This window comes from Tympanuchus pallidicinctus, unplaced genomic scaffold (genome assembly GCF_026119805.1).
Source record: "Tympanuchus pallidicinctus isolate F22 unplaced genomic scaffold, pur_lepc_1.0 scaffold3, whole genome shotgun sequence".
Lineage (NCBI taxonomy): Eukaryota > Metazoa > Chordata > Aves > Galliformes > Phasianidae > Tympanuchus > Tympanuchus pallidicinctus.
The window spans coordinates 16,313,058-16,335,828 of NW_026294747.1; the positions used below are offsets into that span (position 1 = coordinate 16,313,058).

The window sequence follows — 22,771 nt, forward strand, 5'->3', positions numbered from 1 at the left end:
AAAAAAGAGATGCTCTGGAAACATTGCAACAACACTGGTATGACATTTTTTAAAGGAGGCACTTTCAAAATCTAGCCTGCTTGTGTATTTTCCCCATTTCTTTCAATTTTCTCCTACTGTTCTCACACAGCTGCCTCCCTCCCAGCCCCACCGACCCCATTTCTGTATCCCTGTGGATGCCCAGGGCTGCTGCTCCCCACGGGATGACTCCCCCTCACCTACAGCTAGCAGCCAGACGGCGTGGCTGCCTCTCCCTGTGGTGGGTATTAATTGGCATTGCTCTCAGCCCGGGGTCCCAGTGGGTTTCAAGAGAAGCTCCAGGAGCCAAATACAACCAGACATCCCCGGAGCCAGATGCAGCTCAGCCAGACACGTAATTAGAGATAAGACCGTGCATGGCTGCAAATCTCTTCCAGAGCAACTATTAGTACAGAGATTTCCACCATTTAGGGCTGCATTTGCAGCAAATTAATGAATAAATAACCCTGACTAAGGCTGGTTGTTAATGGCCCTCAAGGCCAACTGGCAGAACTGAGCTCAGAGCCTCTTTGTCTTCCACAATGCAGGAGAGGTTGGTGACAACGAAGCAGCCTCACTGCGACATCATGGAAGCACCACGAACCACTGAGGTGGCCACGAGCATCCCTGGGGTGCTCAAGGCTGGGTTGTGTGGGGCCCTGGGCAGCTTGAGCTGGTGGTGGCAGCCGTAGCCATGGCAGGGAGGCTGGAGCTCAATGACCTTTGAGATCCCTTCCAACATCAGGAATTCCATGAGATGCAACCTGCTTTTAGAGACAGGCATCAGTCTTTATCCTCCTGCTCTTTGCCAGGTCAACCAACGAAAGCAACCAGAGTCCCCTTGCAAGAGCCCAGTCCCATAAAACACACACGCATGGCATAAAAACACAAGCAGAAGAGCGCTGCCTTTTCAGATCACTGCTCCAAGTTTGCTTTCTCCCTTTGCTTTTTTGGGAAGGCATTGGCAGTGCTCCCAATTGTGGGCTGCCTCAATGCACCCACAGCCCCCAGCTAGGCTCATCCTTCAGAGCCTGCAGTGGCTTTGGGAGCTCAGCTCATTGACTTCACCTTATGCTCAGGTTGGGCTTCATCTCTTTTATGGGAACCACCTGGTAGCCCGCTTCATTCAGTATATGTGTTCAAGCTGTGAAGAGAAGGAGGAAAGTATATCAGTAATAAAATGCATACTGGTCCAGTTTCCTCAATATCAAACTCAGTGCTCTAGTCTAGTTCTTATTTTACTTTTTAAATTATTTTATTTAAGTACTCTACAGCCATTAATAAGCTTACACCAGCCCAGAATGCCATTAGGACTCAAGGAACTAGGATCTTGCCAGGATCCGGACAGCAATACTTACAAAGGGCTTTGTTTGACTTTGTTTTGGGTCTCTTTCCATCCAAGAGACATTTTTAGTTTGGCTGACACTCTTTGCAATTACGAGATGATGGCAGAAAGCCAGAACCCAAATCTGCTTTCTGAGCCCAACACAGCGCATTTGTGCCAAGGTAGGGTTTTACAACTTCTAAATGCTTTGTAATCAGCTAAGCAGGTTTTGCTCCTGTCGGATTTGCTTTGTAGTTTCAGTAAGGAAGTAGATGGTTTTCCTTCCTGCGATGCCTTTATCTACAAATGGCATCAAAACTGAAGGCTGTTGTGCAGACAAGAGCTGCAGGTGGGGTACTGCTGCTCTCCTTTTCATGCCTTGCGTGTCATTACCTCATTTTTGCAGGTTCAGTCTCAGAAAAGCTATGCTTGCTTACAGCTGTTCCTCATTGCCAGGAGGGTGCCAATTGCTGGGAGGAGCCTGAATTTCAGCCCCAGGGCTGCTCCCCATCCTGCCCATTCCCCTGACAGCAGTACTGGCAGTCTGCTCTGTTTTGAGTCCTTTGCTTTGAGACTGCCTGAGCTCGTGAAGATTTTTGCTTGAGCCAGACTTGGGACTTTCAGGTGGAGCAGCCCCTTCCCCAGTGGTAGAATGCTATGCTGTCCTTGTGGGGATGTGGCTTGGGTAGTGACACATGTCACACAGGGCTGGGGTTCTCCCCCTGGCACTGCTGCTCTGGGTACTCGAAGCCTTTTCATAGCTGGATTTTAAGAATGGGGGGATGCATAGAGAGCTGCAGGGAAGGAGGCTTGTTCCTTCAAGGCAGCTGGAGAAGGCCAACTGGACAGACACCAAAAACCTTGTGTTGGACTGCTGTGTCAAGGGCTCTGCCCTGGACACCATGATTGATAGTGGTGCTGGAGCACAGTCAGCTCTGCAACGTGGCTGCTTTGCTCAGGGAAGGCAGAGGGCCCAAGGCTAGACCCCAAGTTCATAGAGAATCCCAAGTTGGAAGGGACCCAACAAGGATCCATGGCTCCACCCAGGACCACCCAAAAAAATCGAACCCTGTATGTGAGAGCATTGATGTGCTCTCAGGAGGCACAGGCACATGGGTAAGATGGTGGGCATCAGACAAGGAATTTGTGGGATTTGAAAACAGCGCCGTCACCTGTTGCTGGAAGCTTTATGAAAACACAGAGCAGGAGGCTGCTGGAGGGCAACAGGAGGAAGCAAAGCAGGGGCTGGGGCGTGTGCAAGTGCCCGGCCCAGGTCACTGTTCCTCCCATCCCTGCTGGCACAGCAAGGATGCTCTGCACACCATCTGAAAGGCTGCAGGAATGTATTTTGAGTCTTCTGCTGAGCCTACATTTGGGAGAAAAAAATGGGAAAAAAATGAGGCCTATTTATGGATACTGAAGATAGCTTGAGGCATCATCACTGACTAAGTCAAAGGGGCCTGCCCCTTATTATTGCACTCTCTCTAGATATAATTTGGTACCACATTTTTACATTAACGAGTCTCCACTACAATACTATAACAGAGAAAACTCATTTTCAGATGGAAGAGTCACAGTACTCTTGGGAAGGGATAGAGCCATCCCAGAGCAGGGGCTATATTTTTCACCAGGGTACTCTGACAATGAGCTTAGAAAGAGGGAATCTCTCAGAGGTGGATTGAACTCATCCTTTCACACAACATCAGCTCTTTGTCCTGGGCCTTACTATGTAGTTGAGTGGATGCTGTTCGGTCGCCCTGGCTTCCTGTTCACTTGCTACAGCACTGTGCCATTACTGCTGGATACTGCCCTGCAGCTGCACTTTGGCATCTTATCACTAACAGCTTGGAGATTTGCATTGCATTTTGTCACTTACAGCTGGGAGATTTTTATTTTTCACTCTGGAATGAGCTGGAGCTGCTCTCAGCATTGCTGCCCCCAGGGACACGCCAACAAGGAAATTCAACAACAAACAGAAAACCAGATACAGCTGTTACAGATACCATGCACATCAGATTTGGAAGAGATCCTTGGAATGCTAAAAGTACCTTCCAACATGCATTGCCAGGCTCTGGTTGCATAGGCTCAGGGCTGATCCTCCTGAGGAGCACAGGAATTACTACCTGGAGCTGAGATACACATTATAGATCCAGAAAGGACCTCCTCCTCTGTGAATGGGAAGGAACAGAGCTGAAGGTGCAGAAAACTAGGGTGAATCAATGGAAAAAGTACGTGAAACCTCTGTGTTTGCTCCCTGGAGTGGGAGCACACCAAAACACACCTTAGATCCTTAGATGCCAAGGATTTTCTTCACTATCTATAGTTTTTTTCATCATGGTTCTTATTTTGATGAAGCTTCCAATATTTCCATTCATTCCTAGGGTCAGTAGCAAAGCTCCGTGACCCTCCCACGATCAAGGCATCGCCCCCAGGGATGGTACCAGGCCCATGGGTCTGATTTCTCTCCCATTACTAGAAGTACCACTACACAAACAGCTAGCTTGATTAAGCACAACCCACTGAAATTTTCCAGTCACCCTGCCCAGCACAGCTTTCATCATAGGAAAGAATGATGAATGGCACCAGCACGATGCCTAAATCAGGGCTGCATGAGGAAGCAGACCTCCCAGGTTTCCTCAGAGCCTGGCAGGACTCAGCCACCTTCTTGGCCCAGCCACTTCCTCTGAAATTGCTTCATGTCTTTTAGTGACTACCTGTCTCAGAGTTGAAATGCTCTGACAGCAGCTGTGGTTTTGGCAAAGGCACTCCTGTGAACTTCCTGCTTAACATCAGAAAGTCAAGTTTGTGGTTTGATGTATGCTGCTTGCTCTGGCACAGAGTTTGGGCTGAAATGAAACCAATTCCTCCCCAAGCCTGATGTCAAATCACAGCCTGTTTAATCCTGCCAGGAAACCTCATTCCTCCTCCACACAGGCACCTTTGGCCAGCCCCAAATGAGAGCTTGACCTCCAGATTCTTCCTCTACCAAGATCCTGAAGTGGCTGCCTTCTTGGCTGTATGTAATGAGGTAATCTGTGGAGTCAGTTACATGGAAAACATACATCACCGGTCCAGCACTAGGGCAGTGCAGGGCTGCACTGGAATAGGAGTGGGGATGTTCTTAATCTCTAGGCACTCGAGCAACAGTCACCCAGAAATAAGTAAGCCCCAGCTCTGCACCTGCCGGCCTGAGATATGAGATCCCAGAGCACCACCCTGTATCACCTAAGGTGTGATATACTCTCTGCTGTACTCATGAACACAGCCCAAGAGAGGAGAACTGAAGAGAAGGGAAGGAATGGTTACCATGGCCAACGTGGGACCTGCCTGTCACTCAGAGACTCTGCTTTTTCATATATTCTTCATCACTACATTCTGCAGGGCTTAACTGCTTTACCTGCTCTTTGAGCATCATTGTCATTACTGAGCCATGGCATGGACTTGCCCTCCAGGAGCAGGAAGGACAGTGAGATGCATAACATGGAGCTACAGCCAACCCCATGCAGCTCTGCGGGAGCTTAGGATGCTCTGCAGCTTCCCCAGCATGCAAGACCAGTCCCTAGGCAACCTGCACCAGAGCCACCGGATGCACTGCAGGGAGTCTGCTGCCACTCAGCACAGCCCTGGGCGTGCACAGGCAGGGGGCACTGAGCAGATGATCTCAATTCAGTCCTAAGAAAATTACTGCTTACCTTTTCTAAGTCACAACTTTAAAACAAATCTGACTGCGGCCTAAAAGCAAGACTGGATCCTCAAGCCTCCTAGGAAAACAGCACTAAGAATTTAGCTTTGGTTCCATTTTTCCATGAGAAAAGCCAAACCAATTACACAACACTTTGAAATCCTTTAAAGAGTCTGAACAGACTTTTCTAGATGAAGAAAAAGATTCTGGTTCAGTAACAAGAGATCAGAAGAATGCACGGTTGAAAGAAAGATACTGGTGGATAAAAGCATTGTTAAACACAACTGTTGTACAGAATGGGTTATGAAAACATTACAAACCCTCCCCCCCCATCTTGATTTTTAAAAATTTATCCCCACAGCAGTTTCATAGCTTTCTTGGGTAAGATCCTGCAAGTGATTTGAGGAAATACGTAATGGAGCAATATAATCTCCTCAAACATCTGCACTTGCACAAAACACAGCCAGCAGTCTCAGAGCATACCAGCTACAGCATCATCCTAGTTTAGTAGGAGGAAGGAGAGAAACAAGCATCGATGGACTTTATTCAATGTTTTATTTTTGTACAAAAAGGTTTAAAATGGTAAGCAATCTGCATGCTAAGAAAATAAAACCAATACGTCACACTATCCAAAAGCCATTTGTTTTCTCAGTTTTTGAAGTTGCAAGCTATGCCACAAGTTGATTTGGGCCCAGGTGGGGAATGCCAAACTGCTGAGCTCGTGCGTTTGAAATACCGAGGCTTGCTCTTGCCAAAAATATCTTCCAGCTTCGGGCTTGCTATCAACCCAAAGAGTTGGTCAACATTCACTGGATGATAGTACTGGTGCAGAATGGCTTGATTAAGCTGAGACCCTATGAAAACAACCATATCAGAGAAACAGACTCAAATAAGTTGTCAGTGCTCTGCTTAAGGTATCCTTTCCCTTAGAGCCCACAAGACAGTTACTCTTCTTCATCCACACCCCCTAAACAAACACTGCAACCTGCACAGTGAATGTGATAAACAGTCTTCCTGCTCACTGTAAAGCTTTAAGCACCACATCCATCTCAGGGTTGCCAACAACATTTGTTTTATGTCACTTGTCACCACACTAGAAATATCCCAAACTTGCCACACCTTGGTTTACCACAGGGGGAAGGACTGCCTCAAACTGATGAGCCCACACCATTCTCTCACACCCTTGAATCCAAACACGCACAGAACTCTGGTTTAGCTTTGACACAACAGCACTTGCAAGAAAGCAGATCCAGCCCCTCTCACCAAGCAACTGCCAACAGTGCTGAAGTCTCACACTCCTGAACTGTACTTTAAGGAAGCTGAGATCACACTGAACAGATCTGGAGAGCTCCTGCTTCCCGGGGAAGGAATTAAAAGACTAATCAAACATAGCACCTACCATCAGCCCAGGCAGGGACAGGCTTCCGAGGTTCATTCTCATCATCTGTGGAATCATCACTGTTCAGATCCATCCCATAGTTATTGGGGGACCTGGATTCTTTTGTGCCCTTTGAAGGTGCTAAGCAGGATGTGGAGATAGGTTTCTGAAACCACAGAGACAACATTTATGAGAGCAGCAAACATACCTTGCAGCCTGACAGAAGAGTTTGCTTTACCAGAGCAGGCTTACCCAGTCTGACCCCTTGCAGGCATCTCAAAGCTCTGGCATTAGCAAGACAAACAGGCTGTACTCAGATCCCAGATTAGATCCCACAGCAATATGGTGTTAGTGTATCTATGGTAGGAACCCTCACACTAACCCAAAGCCATGAGTTAAGAGGGAGGTTTACAGTGCCCCATGTTGGTAGCCAGAAACAAGAACTGACAGCAGACCTTCTAGAGCAGATTCTTCATATACACATTTACTTTCATTCCTAGTTCAAGAAACAGGAGAGCAGTAAGGTTACTCAACTGTGTATGGGAAAATTTTCACCTCCACAAGAACTGAAACACTTGTAATATTCTTTTTTGACAGGTTATTTGAGTTGAAATTTCCAGAAGTGCTCAAATCCTTCTGGCTTTTTTTTTTTCCCCTCCCAGATCTGTTTTGAAACCATGACTTGATGAAAGCCAAGCCCAGAACTGTATACCACAGCAGGAACTGCAAACTGCAGAACTCAAACAGCTGCTTGTTCAACCTGCAGCTTTCTAGTTGTGGAGAACTGCCTGCCAGCATCTGGTGAGCATGGAACTAGGGCTCCATTTCTCTTTGAAGCTGCAGGTCAGAATAACACAAGTCAAAGCCTGGAGGAACATGCTGCCTTTGCAGTGAAGAACAGGGAATGTCTAGAAGACCTGGCAGTTGCATATAGTGCAGAAATGCCTATAAGTACTGACCAGAGGACAAGCCAGGAAAGGCATCATTATGGAGATACTGCCACAAACTACTAGCATACCTCTCAGAAGTGTCTGTACAGTGGAAAGCACAGTAGGAGGAATAAACCTGATAAAACAGTGATAAAACAGTGCTACAGTTGCAGGGCTGTAGTTATGTTAGGATCACAGAGGTGTGGTGCAAAGAAGGTGGAATCAAGTACTCTTTTTTAGTGCCCAGCAATAGTACAAAAGGCAATGGGAGCAGCCTAAACTGAATTTCAGGCAGTTGGCTGAACACCAGGAAATGCTTTTTTACTGTGGTTGTCCAGAGAAGACAACTTTCTTAGAGATAAGGAAAACCTGTCTGAAAAGAGTCCAATGTAAGCTGCTTTACATGATCCTGCTTGAACAGAGGTGTTGGACCAGCTACCTCCAGAGGACCCTTAACCTCTACTATTCTTTTTGCAGTGTTCTTCACGTTTAATCCAAGTACAGGAACAAGGAAATACAGATGTGCTTATTTACTCTGTATAAGTACAAAACCAGTCACTGTATTCTGTGACTTGTAAGCCTCTTCTGGTTTGGTTTTTTTTTTTTTTTTTTGCACATTGTTCTATAGCTCAAACCCATACACATGTTTGACAGTAGATCCGATTTTCACTCTCTACAACTGACATACATAATAAAGTCAGCCACAGGAAACCAGTCAGAAGGGACACTCAGGGCTGACTGAGTCTTTTAACAGCTTCTTCTCCACCCCTCCAGACTTCAGGAGTAAACAGTTCAAGTTCAAACAAGCATCTGGAGATTTAAGTAGCTAAATAGACTTCACAGGCAAGCCTGAATCAGTGTTGCTACCGTGTAGCTGAAGGCTCTGCAAGCTAAACTGACACCTCATGGTGTGCTGCCATCCTGTGGTCATTTCCAGCATCTTTTCAAGGAGAAAACAATTACTTTTCGTTCATCTTCTCCTGTGCTGAACTCTCAGCTAAGTACCAGATAAGAAAAACTTCTCCATCCTCACTCTACACAACTTCAGTTAAACCTCAACAGTCTATTTTGAGGATTTCATCTCCTGGTCACCTTCTTCATCACAGCCAAGTAATAAGTCAGCAGGTTAACAACAAAACATAAGAGCAAATCAGATACCACAGATCCATTTCAAGAGCTCCACTGGAAATGAAACTCACCTTCACAGTTTTGCTCAGCCACGTGCTGGAGGCAGCAGTAAAAGATTCTGGTTGCTCGATTTTCTTCTCTTCAGCCAGCTGCTGCTGGGGCTCCTGCAGACCATGTCCCTTCTGTCAAGATATAAGAATTAAGCTATTCATTAATGTTCACCCAAGCAAAGCAAGCAGGCTATATCTGGAATTTATTTTCTGAAGAAATTCTCTATTCCTTTGTCTTCAGCAGGGTGAGGGGGAAGAAATTAAGAATCACACAGATAAAGTGACAGCTGTCTTGGCTCAGATTCACATCAGTGAAGTCTCTAGAGCCTGTACTCTTATCACTTTCAGCTAGTTATTAGAGGTCACTGCAGTGGATTCTGGTTGCTTGCCTGTCTTCTACTGCCCAAGCAGCTGGTGCAGATGTTCTGGGCTTCCATCTTCCTAACAAAGAGGAAAGCATTGCAGTACTTCAGCTCCTTTTCAACCCACACCACTTGATCCAGGTGTTTCATCTGCCACCTCCTTAACAGAGGAGAAGCTAACACAAGAGGAAGAGCTGTAGCCACCCTAAATTAGATTCAGCTTCTTTCTTACCTGGAGAAGCTTCACCATGCCCCAGTATAGTAACCAGTAACCAGCCCACTTGCTGGTTATATGCTGGAATTCAAACTTTCATTAAATTTATATAGCAAAAATAGGAGCCCCGTGGCTAACAGCTTCTAAACTAAGCACAGTCAGAACAAAACAGAAGAAAGAATTCATCCTCAAGAGTGGTACCATTTGGGAGTTTGATTATGTTTTAAATTAGTGCAGAAGGCAGATGAGTGAGGGATTATTTAAAGTGGAAATAAAATATTACTATGATATTTTAAAGCAACCAGCTTTGACTAACAGCTAACCATGAAACACAAAGAAGTAACAAAGGACTTGGAAAGCAAGTCCCACTTTAAAAAAAAAAAAAAAGAAGATGTCTGCATGTTCTATGCCTTACTACTTTACAACAGAATTTGTCACAAGCCACTGTAAAGCCTCACCGTTGTGTTTTTATCAGTAAACACCATGGACTCCATCTGTGAATAGGGGGCCTTCTCTTTCCCCCGCTGCTTGAGATCCCTGGGAAACAAAATTATAGTTTAGTTACACAGAAAAGCATGTTTCCACCCTTCCCTCCTAGCTTTCTTACAGGCTCTTGCTTTAGCACCCCAAACCTTTGGAATCACCTGACACTCACATCAGATTCCCAATTGCAGAAATACTGTTTATATTTATTGCTGCTCCGTGCTTGTTGCTAAGGCCCCCTCTCCAGAATAGAAACAGGCTAATACCTCTCCTTCGTTTGTTCCACCTGTTGCTGCTCTACAAGATTTTTCAGTTCCAAAACTCTTCCTTTTTCTTCCACTTCAACTTCTCTCCTCTTCTGCAGCAGTTCTTGCTGCTCAAGTTCACATTCCTCCTGAAGAACAAACAGATCTGTAACCCTCCAATTCAAGTCGGAAAAGATGGTGTGGATATGAAATGGGTGCTTTGAGACAAATCGTGCTCATTAAATCCTTTTCTTATCTTCCACAGCCTACCCACTACCAGTTGGGCAGTATTTCCTTTCTGTCTCCACAGGTTCCCAGGTGCTCAAATTCAGCATTAACTGTCCAGACAGAAACCTTGCAGCAGATACTTCGACTTCCCCAAATCCCCATGGCTCCTGGCAGTAACTGCTCCCTGTGCAACCAGGCAGATCAGTGCATGGATTCCTTTTCTTTTCTATGTGCAGAAGGGATCTAGAGCTGTTCTTACCAACTTCAGTATCTTCTGCTTCCGCACATCACTTTCCCAAGGTTTCTTTGATAGCTTTTTCTTGCTCCGTTCCTCAGACACCTTTTCTTCCCGCACCTGTGAGAGACGCACCTGAAAAAGCCCCATGCATCTGCTCCACCACCCCTCATTTACCAAATGGAGGGCAGGGAGGATAGGGAGAGCTTCTTAAGTATGAAGACTGGCATTCAGTCTTATTCTAATAAGACTGAGAACCCAGCACCAGGCACACGTGCACTGTATTTAGCACCAACCTTGTGCAAGTCCATCACTTACTACAGGTCATGTGATGAGAAACCCACCACCTGGAGTGCTGAAAGAAGAGCACAGAAGCTGTTACAGATATACAAAATACAAGCTTTCACCCTGTATGTGATTCTCTGCAGAACAAGGACATCTAGCATCTTGTGTTTTATCTCAAAATGCTGTATGCTGCAGCTGAGCTGCAGTACTGCAGTATGAATTGAGGACCTGAAACCTGAGCCCCAGATACTGTGCTTTTGCCAGAGCTGTCCCAGTCAGTGCATTATTCCTTCTTTTTCTAGGGCTGAGCTTTTCCAAAAGTCAGTCTGGCCCACTCCTTAAAGTGAGCAACCATATATTTTCCTGGAGCTCCATCCAGGTTAGCTTAACACAGCCTCCCTCATTTCTGAAGAACCTGTACTGTTGTACAAAAGCAGTTCACATATTGTCATCAATGGCTGATGCTGGCATACTTCTTTTCTATCTGTCCTTAAAAAAAAGGGAGGAGACAAAGCCTTAAAAACAGACACAAAATGAAACACACACAGTTGTTGCTGCCACATCTACTAATCACGCACATTCCTTGCTCACTTGGTAGCTTTTCCTTCCTGCCATGCTTCTGCAACCACTGTGGTTTCACTGTCTGTAATGCGGTACAAACAACTAGATGACACTGTCTCACTGCTGGGTCTGTTCACAGGACAGTCAAGGGATGCGGCCACATTCCTTGAACACAGAGCACTACAGACACTGCATGTCAGAACAGGAACGTGTAGAATCGCAGAGGTATGGAGAACAAAAGCCTCTCCTTGTTAGACAGAGAATTTCAAAACCTATTTTAGATGCAGACTTTCCCACCACCTGATTAGTCACCGTGAGCAGCAGCCCTGTGCTTGCACACATCATGCCAGTGGCCTGTTTGCACCCGCTTGATCTCACAGCTCACTGTGATAATTTCATTATTCTGAATGGCTCAAAGCTTAGTCAGGCTTCTAACCTTTTCATCACTCTGTAAAATCTTCTGTTCCATCCGTTTTTTCTTCTCTTCTTCCATTTGTTCCACTCGCTCTCGAGCCTGCAGTGCTTTCCTCAGTCGTTCTTCCCTCTTCCTAAGTAATGTGTGTGCAAGAGGGGCCTGTTAGCTTTGCTTGCTCTAACACAGGATGACAAGGGAACAAGGATCTACGGTAGTAACTTGACTTTGTGGCTCATTTTCTAACACAGCAGCAGCCTGCCACGGATCATGAGAAAACAATTATTTTGCTCAAACTGCTTTGTCTGAGCTTAACCTCAGCTCACATGTGGATTTAGGCCACCGGAAATCAGCAGGTGCTTTGCACCGATGCAGTTATTACTGCAGCAAGCCGTGAGCAGCCTTGCTTGAGATATGAGCCCAGGGATCATCATCAACTAAATGTTCCTTCTGGGTGGGATGCACAAAGCATGGTATAGCAACACTGCCTGCCTGGCAGGAAAAAAAAAAAAAAAAAAAAAAAAAAAAAAAAAGACTTCAAGGCAACTCTGCACTGAACCAGGGAAGGAGCAGGATGTAAGGGACTCAACTCACTGCTTCATTTCTGCCTGTCTCCGTCTCTTTTCTTCCTCCACTTTCTTCTTCCTTTGTTCCTCAGCCTCCTGTTTCTTCCTGAGGCTTTCCAGTCTCTGTCGCTCCTTCTCCTAAAGGGAGATGAGTTCAGACTATACCAATTGCTGGGTCCTGTTTCTACCCTCAGGCTGCTTGTGCAGTAGCAGCTAGAGGCTAAGCTGCCTGCTAAACAAAGAAGTCCCTATCATGTTCGCCCACACACAGGGATGGAAAGTGAATAGTAGATAAGAAACAATGCAGATTTGGCAGCAGCACTTATTGAACCGCACCACCTTCTCAGAGCAGAAGAGTCATGGGGATGGCAGGAAAACACTTAAGTCTTTCAGCTGTTCAGAATACATTTCAGGTAAGAGAAGTTACCCAGCACTCTGCAGCTGTAGGTGACTGCCTGTAGTAAACATTTCGTGCCCAGGTCAGTGTTACCTATGTGAGCAAGTGGAAGAAGGAGGGAGACAGAGTGCAGGTAGTCATGCTTAGAGGCCAAAAGGTTTCTTAGCAGTTCCCAGCTCTGGCAGAATACACCTGCAAAGGAGATCCTGCCACCTCACCACCACCATGATCAATTTACAATTTTGGATAGAAGAGTTGTGTAGATGCCAATGCAAGAAGAAAGAGCTGTTAGTGTTGTGAGACAAGAAGCACTACCACTATAATCCTCCAACCCCACAGTTAAATGTGTCATTACTTACAACAAAGTCTCCCTGTAGAGAAAAGACACACAATGAATGTTTGTAAGAAATACCAGAAGCCTGCACCACCCCTGTTAGCTGCATCTCCTTTCAAGTACACGCTAGGAAACCCACTGCATGACCCCACAGTCTGTCTTTCAGCCCTGAAGCAGCCAATTATGTGACACAAAGGCAGATTCCCATTGTGAAATGAGACGCTTCCCATTTTACCACAATTGAACAGTTCTAGAACATAAAGTGTTTCTGCTGACTATAGGCAAAGCAGCGAGATTTCTCTGCATCTGAGGACAGACTGATGACTGGTACTAAACACAAAACAAACAACCCTGGCTAGTAACAGTGCTTGTGGCCTTGCCTTGCTTCAACTGTCCAAACAGTTTCCCTCCACTGGGGAGGCTGAGGTAGAATCATGAGGACAATTTGCTGTTAAGACCTACACTGATCCATGGCAGCCAACAGAACCAGGAATATATTTGTGCTTTTCTAAACAGTCATCCTGCCACTCCCCCAGACTTGATCCTCTCCTCCATCTCTGTGAGGGGAAGTGGAATTCTGATGCACCTTAAGATTAGGTCGGGTGGGAGTATTGCATTTGATGAAATTCTTTATGACACCTCCATGTTCTGTGGACCCAGAGGTTGTAAGTAGTTGGTTTCTCTGCACAGCCTGAAGGAAGTTTTTCAATGGTCTAACCACCTAAGAGGAAAAGATAGAAGGAAATTACCACCTGCTAGGGAAAGGAAGGCAATGAGAGGCCATGGCAAAGACTCACCTTGCTAGCTGGAGAAGCAGAAGGTGGAGTCAGGTTTGCAGAATTCATGTGCTTGTCATCCAGAGGGGAGCGGGCACCACCTGGATGCTGGCGGTTCCATACAGCACCCATTGCTTGCTTATAGCTTCTTGTCCTGTTGGCATTAGCAAGAGGGACATGAAGTCTGCATTAAGCTCCTCAATTATTAACAGGAACATTTACTTACTGTTTCACAGATCCCTCTCCCTACCACTACTACCAGTTCGGCCTCCTAGGAGTCAGTAAACTATGGAGCAGGAGCACCATCTAGTCATTAATTATGGACAAGAAAGGCACCTGACAACTTGGTAAGGGAACACTCAAATTTCAGAGGAGTGATACACAACATCACTCCCATTCTCATTCCTCACTCTAATTCCCAGAAAGCAATGTATATCATATCTGGTATCAACAACAAAAGACAGACACAATCCACACGTGTTAGCAACTAGCCATTCCCACCCACCTCACTGGCAGGGTTTCATTTGCTTTATAGACACTTTGGATATTCACAGAAACATGACCCTTGTCAGAAATCCCCCAATGTGCACCCACTAATTTCAGTGGGAAACAGGGGGACCACCTTACTGCACAGCTGGGGCCCAATCCAGCAGCAGTTCCAAGGAAAGCTGCAGATTCTGACCCATCACATATGGGTAACATAGTTAAGCACCCACATGAGAACAGAGGTTACTGCTACTCTCCCTTCCCACCCATCACCCACAGCAAATCCACCCCTGCAAAACTTAACAGGACAGACTAAGGACAAAGCTAAAAGCAGTTCACATCTCCCATAAAACATCAGTAATATAAGCAGCGAGAAAATAAGTCAGGCATTCCAGACACTTGCACAAGATAAAAATAAATAGGTAGGTCACCTGCTTGGGTTGCTGTCTGAAACTACTCCCAGACCACCCCTTCATGAACCACTCAGAGCTGCATTTAAGCTGTGAGGTAACAGCGCTGTTTTAGTAATCTTTGCTGATTTGTGCATGAATTAATCCATCTGGGATCCAGGTCTGGCTCAGGGAGCAAAAAAGGCCAGAGAAACCACACGGAGCTCCCACAACACAAGATTCCAAGACTCCTCTGGGGAGGGGACAGGAAGGGAAACACCCTAAGCTTTTTAAATTATTTAAAAAGGCCGAGCCTAACTCCTCCCAGACCATAGGTTCATTCCTCTCTTGCAAAGGTCTCATACCATAGGCGTGAAGGATTCTCTTGGGACTTGGCACAGTGGGCTTGTTCTTGGTTCTTGTTCTGGGCTTCACTCTTGGGATTTACACAGCTTCCTGTGAAGAAACCTGTAGTCAGCACCACATTCAAGGCATTCTGCAGGGCTCTTACTCCAGTTGAAAGCCCCATGGCACATAACCAAACTGCAAACGCAGAAGCCAAGATGGCTACCTTGAATACTGTACACAACTATCAAAGAATGCATCTTGTACAGAGCCTTCTGATTAGGCACAACCTGTCTCACCAGAAAGACTGCAGGTACTCTTAATTCCATTCCAGCTACGGCTGCTGTGAAATCCTACAGATCCCACAGAAGACACTCTAAATATCTCCACGTCCTTCCTTTGAGGCACAGTAAATAAGTAAGATGTTTAAATCCTCACCGAATGCAAGACCAAAGATGACAAGGTTGTCAAGGTACTTCAGCAGAGTATTATGCATAGAAGAGAACAAATCTGAGTGTTGTCTCAAGTGTTCCCACGTATTCATTATGAAGACTGAAGTTTGACTAAACCATGTTTGTCTCAAGGCTTGGATACAAACCTTCGCAAGGATTTACAAGATGTCCTTGCTTATCTAACTGCATGCCTCACCCCCTCAGGAGATAACAGTTTTTTCAGGTAAACCTATATTGACTGGTCAAGTGTAGTTTTGTATCAGCACAAATCCCAGATTTCCAGCATACCTCATGTAGAATCCTTAGTCTGTGTTCCTCTGAGGCCTCATACAAGAAATACAAGACTACCTCAACATTACCTTCATTATTCTCTGTCTGCTGCTCAGGAGACAAGTGCTGTGCAGGAGGGCTGACATCTTTTTCACTTTTGCTTGAAGTGAACAAGTTTTCAGGAGCCTAAAGGAAAGGGAAACAAACATTAGCTTAGCCCTGAGGAACAAGACTGCAACAAACCTTCAATCCTGAAAAAAGAAGAAAAACAACCCAGTCACTGCCAACTGCAAGCCTACTGCTAGCCTAGGGATTCTTCCACCCAACCAGAGTCGTGCTAGACAGATACATGCTGATTCAATTCAGTAACACAGGGCCCTGCTCGTGAAACTCCCACCAAGGCTGGTAAGATGACTGTTGCCCAGCGTTTTCCTCATCAACAGTAGGACACTTTGATTTGACTTTAGGTCAAATAAAGTGCCTCTGGAATAAAGGACAGCTTCTATACACTTCGGAGACAAGTTCCAACTACAGATATTCTATTCTTGAATGAAAGAAATCCCTTTAAAGTATCTAAGATTACAGTATAATGATACACTTTAAATACCATTGGTAGTATATTCTCAGGAGTATAACCAAGTCATTGAAGCAGCATACAGGCTGCCTGCACACACACACACACACAGGATGTGCCCTTCCCTACCTGCTAAGCTACCATCACCCACAGTAGAACCAGCTGTCCACTCATCCTTCTGCAGCTTCCCAATGGCACCAGTGAACTGGTTGGAGGCAGAGCCAGCCCCTTTCTCTGCTGGGCTAATTTTCAGATAAGCTGGTTTACAGTACAATCACACAAGGTATTTTTGCCAGTTCAAAGGATAGGCTGAGTTTCTTTGTCTTGCTAGCATTGAAGACTTACATGAGCTTGTCGTGTACACAGCCTCTCTGGTAAAATAAAGCACATTAACTTGAACTGCCCTTCTGAATCCTGTAATTCAAATCAGCCAGGCAACAAAGACTTGCTAAGAATATACACAGTCAATCACCATGCCCAGATGACAGGCAAAAGCTTGCAGACTCCTGGGAATCTGTCCAACAGCCTATGAAAGCTCCATCTTAAAGAGGCCTTAGCAAGGCACAAAAGGCCTCCATCCACCAGGAGCTGTGGCCGACAGGCATAACAAGCTGCCCAAGCATTAGAAAGGCTGTACTATCCAACTCAGCAATGCTTTTGCTAAGCTTGAAGTGATGTGATATAATCAATCCTGGGCTGCACTCCTCACATCCAGTCATAATGCTTCCAGCTGCTCTGCAGAAGATCAGCAGGTCATCCATTAGAACTCACCTTTTCACTTGGGGAGTTCAGTTCCAGTCCAGTTCTGCAAAAAAGAAAGCATCTTGATTATTTCAGTTTTCTGAAGTAAAAGAAACACTGCTTGTCCTTGGTGCACCTCTACCAGGACAGCATTCAGAAAGGTGAACTATAGGGAACACAAATACGATGAAGCTAGCGTATGGTACCCAAGGAAAAGGCAGGCAAGTGTTAAGTATATCCAGATAAAGGCAGGAATCTGTTTGAGCCAGGCCACGCAGAGATGGAACTGTAAATTCCTCTGATGGACTGTTTAATTACACTGCTGAATAATACAGTGAGCTTTGTTCTCCCCTTTTCCTGTAGTACTTCCATGCAGGAGGTAACAAAGTTCTGCGCACCTCAGCCAGAGAGCATCTTACCTGTTCACCTTTCAAATCAGACAAGCTGACTAACCTCCAGCATCTCCTGGCATCCAGAAGCTGGTTAAAGCCAATGGCTGCAGGACATGATTCACATGATAACAGACAGAGCCATCGCTAGTAGGCCCTCAGAGCTTGAGGCATAGGGCTGGATCCTGCATTAATGCAGTGATCAACCTCACTGTTAGCATGAACAAGCTTCTGAAAAGGATGGGGCTGTGTCTGAACAACAGAAGCTTGGAAATATCAACAAACTCCAGGTGATGACATCACACGGAACAGTCAATTACAAAACCACAGTCCTGCAATACAGCAGCAACCCCTACAGCTTCTGTATTCTTCGCAGGGTTTTGGTTTTTTTTTGTGGTTTCTTCCTGCCTGCTACAATGGTAGCCTCACCTCAAGTTATTGGTCACATCTTCTTCCACAAAAACCTCTAAGGAGCTTTGACCTAGAGGGGAAAGAAAAAAAAATAGCATACAAAAGCCATCTTGGGGATTTCAATCTGAGGCTTTCCAACAGTGGCAGTGCGTGAGTGGTAGAGCTCAGGTCTCTGTGCAGACTTCTCCCAGGGAACACAGCTGATTGCTCATCTCAGCTTTCCACATGAGCACTACCACCTCCCTCGAGTGTCACTGACAAACTGGTGTAGGCTGGGAAGGCAGAGAACTGGAGCAGCAGCTCCTCTGTCTGCAGACTGCTCCAGCTGCACAAACATACTCATGCCTGTGTCACAGAGATATCATTTCCCAGTCAATTGATTTCAGTTTCTGCCTCCCTGCACAATTTTATGCAGAGATTTGGTCGATTTGGGCTGATTCTATTTCCCCTCCCAACATCACTTAGATGAAAGTGTTTTAACAAATGCCTAGATACAGTGTGACTCAAAGCTGACAAAACTAAATACCAAAAGCATTAGTGCTTTATTAGAAGCCAATCTGGTTTCAGAAACAATGATTTTTAGAAAGCCCAAATCCGAAAGCCTTCTAGCCTTGTCAGGAGCAGCGAGAACAAGGGATATGAAAAACATGGTGCTGGACTTTTGAATCTGATCTTATTTCCTCAGATGACTGTGCTATTTAGTTCTTTGTCCATGAGCTTCATCTTCACCCAGAAAGCATTTGAGTTCCTCTGCCAGTTTCAGAGAGCAGACACATTCATCTTCTTCCAGTTTCTCAAAAGAATCCACAAAAGACACTCATACTAAAAGACCCTCTGCAGGAAATGCAGTAGCCTCAAGGCAATAAGCTACCAAACCACACACATACCTAGAATGGATCCATGAGGATGTATTTTCCCTTCTATTCTGCATTTATTTGCTTTTTTTTTTTTAAAAAAAAAAAGTTATCTGCAACTCCTGTGACTCAGTTTCCAGTACCTGTGCCCCACCTTATACTCCTTCCATGGTAGAACAGAGCCTGAGGCTCACCCTGACAGCAGATGAGGACTCGAGGATTGCACCCTAAATGGATAGAAGCCACAAAACCTACTGCTGTGGAAACTAGGAGAAACTGCAGTTAATATGGATGAGCAACTTTACTGCAGAGCTGAGAAGCTGACAGCCAAAAGAACGCACTCAATAACAGAGAACTTACAGCTCACTCTGCTGGAGGCAGAGGAAGATTCTTGTGCTGCTGCCTTCTTTGCAATGGCCCTGCTGATAGATCTCCGGATCATGCTCTCTCTTTTGCTGGCCAGAGAATATTTTTCAGCCAAGGAGGTCCTATGGCTTTTGTGGGTGCCACCCACACAGCTTCGGCGTCCAGAGCGTCGTGTTTTGGATGTCACTATGGTCATTTTGTTGTTGGAGTCCTGGAGAAGCACCTTCTCTAGGCTTTGAGAAGACAGATCTCCTTGGGGAATGGCAGGATGTCTATTGCTAGTAGCCTTGGGAGTGGATGTACTTGCTTTTCGTTCGATGGTCTCTTCCTCCTCTACTGCTGTCTGGTCATGAGGGACTGCACTGACAGCAGGCACCTCATGCAGTTCATTGATTGCACCCTCCAGGGACGCCTGCTCTGCTGGAACAGCCTCACAGTCTGCATCACCACAATCAGCACTGTCTTGCTGTGGAGGTAACTCAGCCTGAGGGCAGTCATTGCAATCCACTTCCACCATGGAACTTTGTGCTTCTGCTTGCAATTTCTCAGGCAGTGCTGGAAGCTCCATTTCAGTGCTGGTCTCAGACCTCACCTGACAGCTAGGATTCTGGGGATGCTCTTTGCTGCAGCGTCTTTGGGAACTTGGCCTGGAAGATGCTAGCTTAACACTGCTTCTCCTTCTGGACAACCTTAAATAAGAACAAATGAAACAATGCAGGAATCTCCCACTCCTAAACAGTTTCAAAACAAAACAAAGACAAGCTTTGCAGCAAACCTACAGCCTTTCTCCCTACATCCACTTCCCCTTACAACACACCTTTTGCCGTTGGCTAAATGCAGGAGAAAAAACCTTGAAATCTCTCACATGCTCTAGCAGATTTAGCCAGGCATACTAAATTTACTTGCAACTAAAGGCTGCATCTGAAAACACAACCAGCAGCAGCTGAGGTACCAGGACGCTTGCAATTCTTTGTGGATATTAACCCACAGCCCCAGCTGGACCTGATGTCAGGGGATAGTAAAATCATACTGGTACAACCCACTCCCTGCCCCAAGTGAAGCGCAGACACCCACACGGGAAGGAATTCTAGATTTTTGGTTTGGGGAAGTTCCACAGTGAAAATTCAGCTTTGAAATGCTTTGCATTAGCTAATTTAACAAGAGATAATGAAGCCATTTACTTGATCAACAAGTCAAGAAGATTAAGTGGGCAAAACCAGAAGACAACCTCAGTGTTTCAGACGTGAAACAAAGTTGAGAGCCAAGGTAGAAGTGGCTAACAGCAAGAAAACAGAGCTACAAAAACCCAAGGCACCATAAACTAGTTAAATGAGCAAGGCTTTACAGTTCCTGGTGGAAGAACACTCACAACTAGCCTTCAGATTGACTCCCTCCACATTCCTTCCAGTTTTGTTCTCTTAATTTCTCATTCTGACCTCTAGCAATAGACATCACTTCCTGCTAAAGTTCACAAAAACAAGACTATTAATTGGGAAATTCATCAGCATGCTAATAAGTGGTTTCTAAAATATGTACTGAGGGAACTATAGCAATGGAAACAATGGCCTGAGCCTGCAGGATTAATGTGCTCAACTCTGACATGAACTTCCTGTTGACAGATGATCATCCAACCTTTCAGACATTGCCACATCAGCAGATTTTTCTCAAAGCTAAATTTAAATTAGGAAAAAACACATGCAAGATTTGTCATCTTTATGGAAGCAATCAAGCTGCTATCTAGCTGCTACCTGAAAACTAACAGTATGGCTTCAGAACTCTCCATGTTTAGATTTGCAGTATTTTCTCCTCCTGCCCTCCTTCAGCACATACATTCATGAACTTCCCACGCTTCCTTACTATTCTTGCTGTTCTCTCCATCCTCCATGTCTAGTTTATGTCAGTCTTTCAGTTCTAACTTTCCTGTGGTGTTTTTCATCATGGTTATCAAAAGCTAAGGGCCTTACCACACAGTTTATTACTGCATATCCAGTTACTGGGTTAGGGCACACGAAAGCAATTATCAGCACGCCTACCCTCAGATCACAGCATATGCTTCTCTGAAAAGAGAGTTATTAACCACCTTGTCCCAACCACAAGATGAAAGCAGATGCAGTCGGCCACCATGAAGGTAAATCAAGGAAGTTAATTAGCATCAAAACCAAATCGCTCCCTGAACAATCCCTTCTTTGCATCCATTTGCAGACAACAGTTGTCACGAAGAAAGGCATTCCTCCATTTATCCACCTCCTTACCTCTTCTACTTAATGAGATTTGGCTTACTTTCCAGTGAATATCTTCACTGGTACAGGAAAGGGAAATAAGAAAATGAAGTTTGGCAGTTTGCCATCACTACTGTTGCTTCCATCTTCAAGCTGCAGAAACTCTCTTGGGCAGCAGCAAAGGGGCAGGCTGCGTGACAGAACAGTGGCACTGTCTACACAGAAAGCTGTTAAGAGCACGAGGTAAGAAGCACAATGCAAGCTACATTTCTTCTGCAGTCTACTTGCAGTAGATAAGATGCACAGCTTTAGGTTCCATCTATTTAGGGTTAATCTTAAAAAACAAATCCAGTAAGGATGGTTATATACCAAATCACTTGGAACTTCTACGTGTTTCATCCCAAACCCCTCTCAGTCCTTTCTATCTGCTAACTTAAATAACATAATAGGCATGACACTTTTGCACATTCCTTCTAGCAGGCTACATTCTCAGATGTGTGAACACAGGAGCAACCTCAGGTTGAAATCTGTGCTGAAAAAAAACATGAAATTAAATGAGAAGAAAACTCAAGCAAACAAGAAAGTAGAAAAATATATTTATTGTTTTTAAATGAACAGAAAGAACACAAAGGGACAACTAATCCTCTACTAAATTTTCACAAGAATCAAAGTATTGACTGACCTTGACACACCATTTTAAATTTAATATTTACTAAATCAAAAAACAAGCAGCTATTCTGGGTACGCATATGCAGAAACAGTTAAAATTCCATTTCACTGTTAAATGCCACATGCAGCAGAGCCAGACTCACCCACCTCCTCCTGGTTGGCTCATTCTCATCTTTCAGAGCTGAAGACTGCCTCTTCCTAGGCCGTCTCCTCTGGGATGGCGTTTTGGGCATCAGGCCAGGTTCAGCTCTGAAGTTAATGCTGAAATGCAGAAAGCAGAGGCTGCCTTCCACTGCTAACTGCCCGCCACCCAGCCATAGCAATGTTCACCCATTAAGAGCAACAGGGGAGAAGCAATTGAGGTGTAACAGCAGCTGGCACTAATGCCTAAACGAAGCTGTGAAACACAGCCATATTAAATCCATCACTCAGCTGAACAACACTCTTTCCCTAGGCTTACACCAGGGCTGCACAACCAGCGGGCAGGAGCACACGCAGCTTTGTGCTCTCTGTGTTCGAGAGCATCCTGGGAGGCTCCCTGGAGGGCAACCCCTACCTATCCAGCATCCTCAAGCCCTGCTCCTCCACCTCCCGCAGCCAGGCCAAGTGTTTGTGCTCAGCATCGTAAAGGAATCGGGACAGTCTCTGCCCGCACACTTCCAGGAGCTGCGTGGGACCGTCGGCTGCCGCCATGACCTTGCCTGAAACACAGGAGACAAAATGAAAACCTTCCAGGATACAAAGGATGACCGAAGCCCACTTCGTGCTTCGCAGCAGGGTACAAATAAGCGCAGCCACAGTTCTAAGACAGATGCAAACCCAGAGGACCTCCCTAGTGGCTTTCCCAAGCCCGCAGGACCAGCTGCTAAGATACCAAGGCTCACCTCACCACCTCTCACCCAGGAAGGGCTCGCTACCACGGCTCTTTCCCCCCTTTCACTCCTGGTCCCAAATATCGCGGCTTCTACCAATCACGGTGCTCCTCCAGCAGAGCACTCC

General features: G+C 45.5%; 1 protein-coding gene across 1 annotated transcript; it reads right to left on the minus strand.

Moving 5' to 3' along the window:
• Positions 1-5,551: 5,551 nt before the first annotated feature.
• LOC128085973 (inner centromere protein-like) lies at positions 5,552-22,703 on the minus strand. Its single transcript, XM_052694017.1, has 19 exons — positions 22,662-22,703; positions 22,329-22,473; positions 21,920-22,033; positions 18,879-19,573; positions 17,683-17,734; positions 16,895-16,928; positions 15,639-15,735; positions 14,848-14,938; positions 13,629-13,761; positions 13,418-13,552; positions 12,857-12,868; positions 12,129-12,238; positions 11,559-11,670; positions 10,301-10,396; positions 9,835-9,962; positions 9,544-9,622; positions 8,531-8,641; positions 6,424-6,568; positions 5,552-5,878 (listed from the first exon to the last, which is right to left on the minus strand). Exons 2-19 carry the CDS (start codon positions 22,463-22,465, stop codon positions 5,673-5,675), a joined length of 2,487 nt encoding a protein of 828 aa, XP_052549977.1. The 5' UTR covers positions 22,466-22,473; positions 22,662-22,703; the 3' UTR covers positions 5,552-5,672.
• Positions 22,704-22,771: the final 68 nt, after the last annotated feature.

Coding starts and splice junctions, on each gene's coding strand:
- LOC128085973 (XM_052694017.1), bottom strand. CDS start 22,465: ATGGCGGCAGCCGACGGTCCCACGCAGCTCCTGGAAGTGTGCGGGCAG. Junction 22,034..22,328: donor GGCTTGAGGATGCTGGATAG/GTAGGGGTTGCC, acceptor TCTGCATTTCAG/CATTAACTTCAGAGCTGAAC. Junction 17,735..18,878: donor TGCCTCCAGCAGAGTGAGCT/GTAAGTTCTCTG, acceptor TTTCCCCTCTAG/GTCAAAGCTCCTTAGAGGTT.